The 12,143-nt window shown below is 41.8% G+C and overlaps 1 protein-coding gene across 9 annotated transcripts in view; it reads right to left on the bottom strand.

Annotated features, from left to right (window-relative positions):
• Positions 1–271: 271 nt before the first annotated feature.
• Positions 272–12,143, bottom strand: part of SLC4A11 (solute carrier family 4 member 11) — a 123,823-nt gene continuing 111,951 nt past the window's right edge. For all 9 annotated transcript variants that reach the window (XM_056344473.1, XM_056344482.1, XM_056344520.1 and 6 more), the window contains 3 exons: positions 9,271–9,466; positions 6,963–7,132; positions 272–3,957 (listed from right to left, as the gene is read on the bottom strand). In XM_056344473.1, the coding sequence (XP_056200448.1) occupies positions 3,894–3,957; positions 6,963–7,132; positions 9,271–9,466 (430 nt within the window). In that variant the 3' untranslated portion in view covers positions 272–3,893. The remainder of the gene's footprint in view (positions 3,958–6,962; positions 7,133–9,270; positions 9,467–12,143) is intronic.

The following is a 12,143-nucleotide window of genomic DNA, read 5'->3' on the forward strand; positions in this document are numbered from 1 at the left end:
CTTTCACAGCAATGCGCTGATGCATATCCAAGTAGACCTTGACATTTATTAATAGCTTTATATGTTGACGCCAGAGAATTTGGGGATTGTTGCTAGTGAAGTTGTCAGATTCGCTTCCTAAGCAATCTAGAAAGTGCTACGCTGCCAGTTCAGCAGTCCATGTTTTCAACAACTTTCCTTAATTTACATGGAGAAACACATCTATTTCCGCACATAGCATGTCAAGAGTATTTCTGAAGGCAACAAAATAAGTCTCGGACCAACAAAACTATTCAGGTATAAATCCAATTTTAATTGTCAAGCTAACTTCTAGCTCCTACATTCAATGCAAGGATCAAAAACTACAAGTTTGAGAGCAGAAGTTTATTCTATCCTCAGTTTCTTATCATTTTGGCAGCTGTCAAAGTGTAACTTCCAAAATCCACTTGTTTCAGAAGCTTTTCACTACCTTGCAGTTCCAGGTGAACGTCATGAACTCTTAATAGCTACCAACGTCTTTCAAACCCAGTTCTTTGGCAACAGTTATACATAGCATTGTGCGTATATAAAGAGCTTATAATAAAACTTCTTTTACATTCTAATTGTCTTAACCTTCACAGAAGTATTAAAGTGCTCAATCAACTCTGAACAAACTCTCCTTCCCTAGTTAGCCTACTTCCTGGAAACGCCTGCATTAAAGTCAGCAAAACCAGAAGCAAACAAGAAGAGAAAAGGTATTTGTATGAAAAAAAAATCCTCTGCAGGATCATTACAACTCCTCATGAGACAAGAGGCCTTGAGTCTCACATTTACCCATATATTAAAACATGGGTCCAAATGTTCAACCAGTCTAAGTCAGCACAACTTCTTTTCCCAAGTTGTGCTGATTTCCCATCAGTTGATTCTTTGGCCCCTGACTTCTGTAGAAAGAAACCCCTGCAAAACAGAATCCTGTTGATGCTACAAGAAAGCACGAACACTGAAGTCATATTGCTAAAGCAAGAGCAATAAAAGATACAAACAAGAGTTATGATGGATATTTAACATCCCCCTCCCCCAAGCTATCTGGATTTTACATTCTCTCTCAGTTAGCAACATTTGACACTATCTGAAATCAGTGCTTTAAATGGGGACGGTTTGGTCCTTCTGAGTGGGGGGGATGGAGGGTACATCTCAAAACCACTTCCTCTGGAAAGACCAGCATGCGAGTTCACCCCACTATGCTCTATGCTGTTGGAAATTTCTCCCACGGCCTCTGCTCTTCCCCAAAGAGGACCAGAACCACATCCCCTTGGCCCTGTCTCCTCCTTCCTCCAGCCACAGCATCCACAATAAGATTTAAACCACCCCACAGGGTGACTTCTTCCTGCCAAGAGCTGGGGCACCAGAGGCGCAACCCCAGGACATGTGTGTCTAACAGCTCACTCAACCAGAGGATGACACTTCTGATTCTAGTTTTGGTTAAATCTTTTGACATCTGTGGGAAAAGCATGTTATTTAAGCATCGTCAGACCTTTGCACTCCCTGTTGTACAACAGGTACTGAACTGTTTTGCTGTCACCTGCTCTTTTTCTGTCGACTGAAGATCAGACATACTTTTACCACCTCCGCCTTTGCACTGCCCTGAAATCCTGTTTGCCCCCTGTTTCTACACGTAGACCTTAGTAACAGCTATTAGTGATTTCACCACAGAAATGACTCAAAAGCCAGGAAATATTGACAAAGGTGATCAGAAGCCACACACAGATTTATACCTGCTGTCATACCACTTATCAGACATGGCATGAGCTACCCCTGCTGCCTCCAAGATTGACTGACAGCCAAATGCGTGGTGTTACCTGCTTTGGTGTACTGGGGTGGTCATCCTGACCTTGTGACTTCCCAGCAGTCCCAAGAGTTGGTTTTTGCAATGTAAAGGTCATGCTGTCAAGGTCACAATGTTGTTTTGCTTGCTAAGCTGCGGGCTTTCCCCTGCAATTCCTCAGAGATATGTAAACCATGGCTACCTTACTGGGAACACTCTTACTGCTCTCCTCCATCAAGTATCAATACGAAGATGAAGGGTTTTGTAAGAAAATAAAAATCTAGTTTTTCATACGTGTTTTAAAGCCATAGGCAGCTACATTAAGATGAAATGCCATCTGATATTTAGTGGAAATAAACCAAATCTTCAGTGGCTTGTGCCTGGCTTAGTTTCAGTATAGAATCTTTTTAGGAAGGAGAAGCCTTCCTCTCTCATTACAGAGTTGGTCTTCCTCATCACACAGAGGAACACCCAATCAATAGGTCATGTGCTGATAAACACTCTGCACCATTTACTGGGCGAGCAATTGGTAAGAAACACTTCTTTGTGCTAATAATATATTTGTATTTCATTTTGTATTACTCTTCTCTCATATCTACTGTTTTGAAAGTTCATTGTCTTCAGAGGTCCACATTTTTCTTAACACTTTACCTGTGATCTGTAGTGTGCAGCAGAGGGCAAGCACTGAACTGAAGGGCAGCTTGTTTCACAGTACTCCAAATAAGAAAACTGACCATAGTACAAGCAAAATTAAACAAACTGAAATATAAAAGACAGCAGAAGTTAAATTCATCCAGAAATATAATATAATGTCTGGGAGTGGGGAAAATCGGAGACTAGCTACAAAACAGAAACAATGAAATGACCAACAAATATTGATTAGGCGAAAGAGGAAAACCTTCATTGCATACTGGAAATCAAAATTAAATGCAAAATTCACATGTTAGAGCATCAAGACAGAATGATGAAGGTCTCAAGCCATGGGAAGAAGAAAGCAAAGGAACAATTTGAATAAAGCAACACATGAACAAAAACAGTAACTGAGCAGCTTCAAAAAGAAAAGTGACCATATCTCAAATGAGGAAAAGCAGCCCTGAAGCAGGGAACAAGTATATGGTTAAGACATCACAGGTAACACCGACTGCACAAAACACTTGATATTTTGAAAGAATCAGGCCTATTTGTATATCTATGCAAAATATATACACAAATCCATATGTATATATGTACACATAGGCACTACTGTACATATGTATATGCAATCATTAACACAACTGCCCTTGGACAAGTTTCAACATCTGACTCTGGGTGCAAGCAAAACTGTTGCAGTTGTGCAAAACTACACTTCTGTGTTTGATTACTGAGAAGTAATGGAAGAAAGATCCAAAATATTTTCCAAATAGCTTAGACCCAGATGCAGTTTCATCAATATCACCACACAAATCCAACCTTTGAACACGTCCAGCTCGTTTGTAGGAATTAAACATTCACGCAAAGCTGTGGATTGTATCAGTACAAATAATATCTATTTCCAACCCTACTAATCTCAGGTGATGACTAGACATCTCTCCTGACATCAGTGGTTTAGCATGAGGCCATCCCACCTAGAATACCAGATTGGGAATACTGTATACACGGGAAATTGAATTCAAAGGCCAGAACAAGACTGTCATTCTGTAAAAGAATGGTCAGTTGCTGTCCTTACAGTGTTTTGGAGGAAAGGGACATGGTGCATAAGAGAGAGATTTCCAAACCCCCACCCCCACCCCAAACTAGGGAACACATGACAGCTCTGAGAACACATGCTCCAACCATACAGACACGCTGATCTTTGGGGTTTCCAGTTTTGGGATGTGGAAAGTAGCATTTTCCATAAAGTTTGCTTGCCTCACAGCTCCAAAGAGCATCAGCCTCCCAAGTTCAAGGCCGTTTTGGTCTGACACTTCAACGCTCAATTGATCTTTGATATGTGTGCATTACCAATGCCATATTAGAGCAGAAAGAAAGTGGTGAAACAAAGAACTGCAGATAGATTGTTCTACGCCTCGGCAAAGCCACCTTCCAACTCCAAAAGAGCTGTCCTCGCTGCTCCATGTGTGAAGGACCCCATTTAATGCTCTGCATCCATAGCATCTAAGTACTTGGCTTCGATGATCCTAGGGAGCAGGTTATACCTAAGATTGAACCAGAGAGATAGCATTAGTGCTTGTTTATAGTCACATAACATTTTTGTCTGTCCCAACACTCACAGATGAGTTTGCCATGGCCATGTGTACAGCAGATTCACCCGGCTGAAGGGGAGATGAAGTAGGGGAAAGCAAAACCAACCAATCCTGTCAGCAAATGCAGCATTTATAGGAATAACAGTGCAGAGTTCCTCCTGGAAGAAGCCTCCTCATTTCAGTTGAAGAGGAAAGAGAACATCCTCATCCTCATGGGAGAAAAGTCACTTTCTTAGAGCACGCTGTCACCACAATGTCTTCAAGGTGCCAAAAATCTAGCTTTCACCTGACCCACAGCTATGCTCCTGGTTTGTGCTGGGGAGGAAGGTAGCAGCTTCCTGCTGCCTCCAGCTTGCTAACAGATGGGTTACTTTGCTAAGAATCACCATTTCTGATTTCTACTTTCTTCGCTGTCTTCACTATAGTTGGAATGGTGGTTTAAAGACCTGCCTACAAGAGCTATTGTCTTGCACTTCCTCAGTTCTCCAAGTACGCCAGGTCACTCCTTTCAGCTCTCACCACAAAGAAGGTTTAATAGACACAGGAGCTTCCAACTTTAGAGAAGCACCAAATATGTCAGCAAAACTTCAGACCATGGCAAAAGGCTAAGAAGGGCTGTGATTTTATTCCTCCAGCTGCTGGTAAGACTATCCCTATCCAGTGTCTGGATTCTCCATTGGATCATGGAGACAGTGATTCTCTTACTTTAGAGTAAAAAACATTCGTGTTTTTTATTTGTTTGCAAAAACACCCTCATGAATTAACATATTTGGATGAAAAAGGCACGACACCATAACAATATGCTATGAAGTTGCTCTCATTAAATCCTACTGCATATTTAGTTTAACACTTTTCCTTGCTATTCTTCAGCTGCTAAAATAAGGTACAAAGCACTAGAAAGCCAGTTTGACTTGGAAAGGCCTTTTCAATAGCTCTGCAAGAGATCCCAAGCAGCACTTACTACTGAGAAGTACCAGGATCTGCTTAAATAGACGTGTAATGAAATAAAATGCTGGAGAGCCACAGGAGCACAGATAAGCATCACAGAGAACTTGGGTAGAAGATTATGCCTCTCTGTGCAACTGAAAGTTTTGAATCAAAGCCAGGAGCTGGGGATGCCCAAAGAGATCCCATTTTCTCCCAACAGGCTGTGCTCCACTGCAATAATGAGAAGCCATTGAAATCCATTAGCTTTCCTATTAGCACTACATAAGTGGACCCTTACCACTGACAATGCAAATCACACATCGGGCAGATGAAAACGTGCCTTTGAGACCGACAAGTAACACTGCTGGTTTTCTGGATAGGAGAGCCATGATCGCTCATCTGGGTTTGACTCTTGACTTTGACCTCTGACTACTGCACCATCTCCTTTTCCTCCCTTCACTTCTTAATTAAAAAAAAAAAAAAAAAAGGAGAAAGATAGTTCATTTCTTCTACTCTGTCTCATCTAGAGTGCCAAATCTTGGTGAAAAAAATAATTTTTAACTACAGAGTTCATGCAGCACAGTGCTGCCTTGTCAGCTGGAGTCCACAGAAACTACATGAAGGCAAAAGAAATCCAAGAAAGGAAATCCAAGGACAAGTTTCTGATGTGCCAGGTAGCACCATCTTCCCCTTAGCAGCAGGGCTGATTATCCAGCTACTAAAAAAAAATAATCTGCTCTGGAAAGAGAAATAAGCTAGCAACAGAGCTAGCATAAGATGACACTATCTTATTTACTAAAAGGAAGTTATATTTGCACCACTAAATTATCCAGCTCTTATTACAAAATCAGGTTCTTTGACAGCATGCTTTCCACACTAATTTAGCTTATTACACTATATCCGATACTTAAATGTCTGGCAAAGTGTCCCATGTTTTCTTTTCTGTACTGAGCTGCTCTGTGCTGAGACTTGCAGTTCCCACAAGAGACAATCATCCAGCACTACACACAGTTGAAGTATTTACTAGACACTTAACTAGTCAAAGTAATGCCTATGTGAAGGGTGGGCAAGAGACACTTACCATAGGAACAATTATTTCAGTGCTTTCCAAGACTGGGCTGGATTTTTAAAGATAAACAAACAGCTCTAACCTGGTCCAGTTGAAAGCCATGGTAGTTTTGACATTTGCTTTTGTTTTAGCAAGAACTGGACCTATCTTCATTCCCCAAGGAAAAACACCACAAGAGCTGTCTTTGCAGGTCATCGCGTAAGTAGCCCTAATCTTTGAGTTGAGACAGAAAATCTCCAAGACTGCAAGCTCAAAGACAACAAGATATTGCTGGATACCATGCTGGCCTAAAAATAATCAAGTGGACTGGAAACAGAACTGTTCCTTCCAAGATCTTTTTATGGCTTCTCATTACATCCAAAGGATGGAGAGCATGAATGATTTAACTGGAGAATGATAGGCAGTCACTGTTAATGAACATTAAGGAAGAAATTAGTTAAATTTCTCAATGATTCTCTCAAGTCTGCAAGATACATTTTAGGACTAAATGTGACTTTGACCTAACTGATCAACCGGCATTCAGCAGTACAGGTGGTCTGTTAGGTCACCACAGCACTGGGTAAGAGATAAGGATTCCTCTTAGGAAAAGTTTTTAGCTCTGCTCTGAGCACAAGTCTTATGAAATCAAATTGCAAAGCAATAAGGAACATTTCATATACCACCTAGAGGGAAGGCTCAGGCATCTCACAGGCACTGCAAAAGGAGACTTATTTGCCCCTCTGTCAGCCCAGAACCCTTTGCACAACACCCAGCATCAGTAAAATCACAGGCTTTCTGCACTATTCCTTCTCAGGCCTGAGCAGCTGGTAAGAAAAGAGGTCACCATCACCTACTGCCAGGTTCTGGCTACTCAGGAAAGTAGCAACTGCCCTTCTAGACTGCTCAGGCTTCCTGTAATCCAAAAGCCTGAAGACAAAAGGCATGGAAGGCAGAAAAAAAAAAAGGCAGCCAAGCTTTGTACCTGATTGGGATCATCCCTATCATGATGAGTGGAAAGATCATCTTCATGTAGGGCAATGGTGACATGCCGAAACCACAGAGAATGAGGAGCTGCAGGACCTGCAAGCCTGTGAAATAGTGGATCTTCCTCTGCGGCACTCTGCGGATGTAATGTGTCGGAGGATAAGCAGTCTGGGAAGAGAAAAATTAAATGTTAGGCGTGCAGTGACCTGGACTTGTGACTGCAGAATGTGGATCAGGCTTTTGAACACAAGGGTTTTAAGGAAGTCATCAGTTTACACACACAGAGAGTGCATCAACAGAGTCCTTAACAGGTTCAACAGCTGAGTGCAGGATTTGCAGGGTTAAAGCAAGCGCTTTAAACCACACCATTGGCAACAACACACAGAAGATGACTGGGCACTAGAAACCTGAAGAAGAAAAGACACACCACACAGCTAAGATTGCCTTTGGGAGCATCTGGAGTGCAATAAAGTATCTTGATAAGTACAGTAATGAGATTCCCCTGAGTAGGATTACCAGGGCTTTGCAGCAATTTGTGAAGTGCCTGTGGGGGCGTGCAGGGGGGTGGATGGTAAGCAGATGTATTTGGGTGGTGTTACTGCTGGGTGGTTTCTCCACCTGAAACCCAGCTCCTCATTATTTTGTAGCCTTCTGTCTTCTGCTGATCAGACTATGCTTGTCCCTGGTGGTCCCATTTCTTCCCAGCAAGGGAAGACCAGGAGATGAGATTGGGGAGGTGCGAGAAGAGACTGTACTCAGACTGCAGTGATTTTCTCAACTCATATAAGCTATTCATTTTTGAGAAAGAGGGAAAAGTGACATTAATAGGCTAAATCTCACTCGTGGTTTCTTTTGACAGTTACTTGCTCATGTCTGAGCACAGGCTTTGACTCACTGTCTATACATCAATGAAGTGTATGAGCGACTGTCTGCTGGCACCGATACAGGCTCAATGGATTTCAGATTATGCCATGACTCATTAAAAGGTTTCCAGAAAAGGGAGATCTCCATACTTGACAATACTTTTTAATTTTCCAAACCGAAGCTTGGAAAATTCCACACATAATTTGTACTAAACCCAGAAATAATATTCCACATACATCAGTAACTATTCAATCCTCATTCAAAAATTGACATGACAAATGTAATCTTTACTTGGATTTCACAGGTTTAATTTCAGGGATGTAATATTAAAGATCAAGGTAGATTAGCAGAAACGCAGAGCCAAATGTTAGGCTTATTAAGCCCTTGACCCTAGTTACATAAGAGAAGGTGAGCCAAAAACTTGTTATTACTCCCAGGTGCCGCCTACACTGCAAACTAACACTTTCTGAACATATATAACAGAGAGCTTCAAAACACATCTTCCAGGTTTTTTCACCCCACATCAGAAGAGTTTCAGTAATATGCAAGTCATTTCATTCTGAGTTTAAAATCCCATCTTGTGGCATTTTACACAAGACAAAATGAAAGTGTAAAATATAGCAAAAATACCTGTTTTGAAGCTTTGTTGGGGAAATTAAAGGTCACAATTTACTGGTGTTATGCATGTGCTTTTTAATATTATTTTTAAAATGCACATACTCTGCAGCTGACATGACATCACAGTGTGTTTTTAAAACGTAAACACCCTACATTCAGTAAGCAACAGTTTGTACAATTGTTTGTTTTTTGTTGTTTTTTTTTAAAAGGCATTGTTTGAAAGTATTCGTGGTTTGTACTCTACACAGTTTAGGGGTGTCTTCACTGGTAGCAACTGTCCTGGCTCATTCATGCATTCGTTTTTGCTTTCTGGAGATAGGGGCTCCAGAGCAATTCTTAGCAGATTGAAAAGAGAAGGATTATATGGAAGACATCACTCTGAACAAGAAAGCTCAAGTGCTTTTGTGGCAGGGAAATACAGAAAGCAATTTATACAGAGTTTGAAAGACTGACGAGATGCAGTGCCATTCGATGAACAATTCAGCTACTGCCTTTTTTTAACCCTACAATAATCATGCCACTTTTCTTGTTTGACACTGCATTGTTCTCCCACTCATTTGTCCACTTTAATGGACAAAGCTCCTCTTGCTCATGTCTCAGTGGCTGCCAGACTGAACTAGAGACATCAAGTCTCACTCCCACTTTGGAGAGAAAGGTGAAAGGGATATGCAAAGTGCAGGCTGGAGCCAAAAATCAGCTTCCTGAGAACATGAGTTTTGGGATAATGCCATTCCCAACACCAGCAGCTTTCTGTGTTAGCTCCTGGCACAGTTCAGTACTATTTCCTTCTCTGCTCTACCAGGCTGGTGCCCCAGCCCGCCTACCTGTTCTTTGAGCAGGAGAGCCACCCTTTCAAAGAGCTGGTTCCCATCAATGGAGGTCAACGCGATGTAGAGGAACAGGCCATAGAGTACCGGCTTCGGAATCCACTGAAGAGGAAAAGGGAGGAGCAGGAGCGAAAGGCCAACCAAGAAGTTTGCCACTACACTTGTCAGCCGGGTCTCCTTCACACTCACAATCCTGCAAGCAAGAAAACAGGGATTAGAGGAGCACAATAATATCACAGTATCCATGTAAATTAATCACAGGGGCTCACTGCTCTGTGTAGGTGCAGGACACGTGCTGCTCGGGAAAGGGAAACTCATCTCCACCACACCAAGATCAGCACTTCTAGCCCCATGCTGACACTGAGAAGGCAGGGCTCTGCTGGATCCAGGCCAAGCACTTAATCCGCAGCTCAAACAGAGCAGCTGGAAAAATGCCAAATTCCCCTTCTGCGAAGCTCCACACATCCCATCCTGAACTAAACTGCTCTCTAAACTAATTCTGTTTAGCACATTGCAAAAACACCAGGCAAGAATCCTCCTTCTGGGAAGTAATCCTTCCCTCGATTTACTTCGTGCATATGCAATTGGCTTCTATCCAAAAGAAAACTCATTGACTTCCACGGAAACTAATGAACCTCTTTTAAAAAAAGAAGAGTCTGCACTCTCTTGACTGAGAGTCAGCATTTTTGATGTATATGAGGATCTCCTTGTTTATATGGAAGGGAATGCTAAGAGCACTACATAGGGAGCTAGAAATTTAATTCTGCTGTGGATAATAGTAGTTGAGCTGCAAATTGCCTATTACCATGCAAAACATGTAATTAATTAATGCAAATTTTCCAGAGCTGACAGACCACAGATTGATTTTTTCAAATGGGGAGGGAAAAAAAAAAAAAAAGACTGACAGGAAAGCAGGCAGCAGCTTTCAGACTATACTTGGGGGGTGAGGGGATGTTGCTTTATTTTCTTTTCGCTTCAAACTAGGAGATGCTCACAGGTTTAGTTGAAAAGAAAATTACCAGAAACAATAGGAGGAAAGAAAACCCTCATCTTTCAAGACTACTTATAAATACAGAAAAGGAGGATTCTTAACTTAAATTGAGAAGATAAATCCATTGATTCAGTGGATAAGCTAGTGAGTAAATCCCCCTATTATCAGAAGAAATTCTTGCCCAAAGGCTGTTTTGGTGTCATCTATCAGCCTCATTCCCTGGATGCAAGATCTAATATTCCAAGTTAACCCTGTACAAAAAATACTGGAGATTAACACAAGAGCCAGCCATGAGACCTATCAAAACACATTTCCCTCTTTTACATATGTACTGCTGGACTTCAAAATTCCTTCTGTCCTACAGAAAATTCACTGGGAAGCAATATTTTGATATTAGATTTTTGAGAATCTTGCTTATAGGCTCAGGTTGAACTTCAAATCTGTTTACACATTCAAGAGCATAATGAAGCTGTGGGGATGAGGGAGCCTTCCATACCTGTATTTAGAGAGAGAGGGAAAGGGTCACAGCCTAAGGCTTGCTCTCAGGATTTGGATAACATGGCAGAATTAAACCACAAGCAGTCATGCAACAGGTATCACAAAACAAAGTCCTGAGGACAACACTTGAATTCCTTCGCAAGTAACAGGGCAAAATATACATATCTTGGATTACCAAGAGAGGATGCACAGAGGAGCCACAGGAGGTATTAAGCTCTAAGTAACCTCCCCCCTTCCCCTGGCTAGGTTTAAACAGCAGAAACCACAGCTCTCCTCCTTCCAAACAAATTTTATTCTGATCCTCTTTCAAGTCTCCTGTGTCAAGGTGTCCCTGCCTATGCCTAGAGAAGCCAAGGGACAGTAGAGTACTTCGCTCTATCTGCAGACTGCTCTTGCCAGCTCTGGAAGAACTGGAACATCACCTAGGTGGATAGAGTTTGACACCCTTTCCACAACCTCCAGGTTTGGATCACTACAGAACAGAAGTCTTGGAGATGAACAGAGCCAATCAGCTTAAAGTACAACTGAAAGTGCTAATTCAGAGTAATTTTCTAGTCTGATAAGCAGTGGTCAGACTACTTCAGAGCTACCAGAACCACTGCAAGCCTCTCCAGTGGCCCAGTAAAGCAGGAGCGAAAGGGTGCGCTGATTTAGCCTCATCCAGGTACAGCACAAGTTTCCCTGACCCTGTCATTGGGCAAGCTACAGAGGAATCATTTCTGCTATTTCAGGCAGAGATCTAACCCACTGCTGGGGATGCTTGTCATCTGCAAGCATCAGTGAGCACTCAAGTCTGTTAGGTTCCTTGCAAGTCAAGTCATGCAAACCAAAGAGCTCAGGATCAAAATTAGATTATGAAGCCACCAGTTTTCAATCAGATGCAAGTCTGCAACTACAGAACAGCTCAGAGTAGCAGCCCTTTGGTAATGGATTTCTGAAGTTTATGAAATTTTCTGCTGTCATCTCTTGGGGATGCAGCAATCACGGCACTGAAGAGTGTTTGATCACATACAAGATGCACTGCAACGACTACTGCCAGCTCACGCTAATGCCACTTATTAGTTTGGAATTTCTTATCAGAACATTGTTAAAATTGCTCATAATTGACCAAACACGAGATCTTTAAGGTGAAGTTCCCAGACTCAAATTGGTCTTCTGTCAATTCTAGCATCTTATTTCCAGGGTAAGGACATCATGAACAGTCACTAAATCAACAGATGAAACCCTTTAATTTGCATGTATTCAGAATCTGGTTTGGCCCTTAGAGAAACAGCTCCAGAAAGTCTGTGCTGCAATGGAAATTAAGTAATTAATAGAGATTAAAGCATCTAATCCAGGCTCATTTCCCCAGAATCCTTTAAACATTGCTAGCACAGGATTA

This window comes from Falco biarmicus, chromosome 1 (genome assembly GCF_023638135.1).
Source record: "Falco biarmicus isolate bFalBia1 chromosome 1, bFalBia1.pri, whole genome shotgun sequence".
NCBI classification, from domain to species: domain Eukaryota; kingdom Metazoa; phylum Chordata; class Aves; order Falconiformes; family Falconidae; genus Falco; species Falco biarmicus.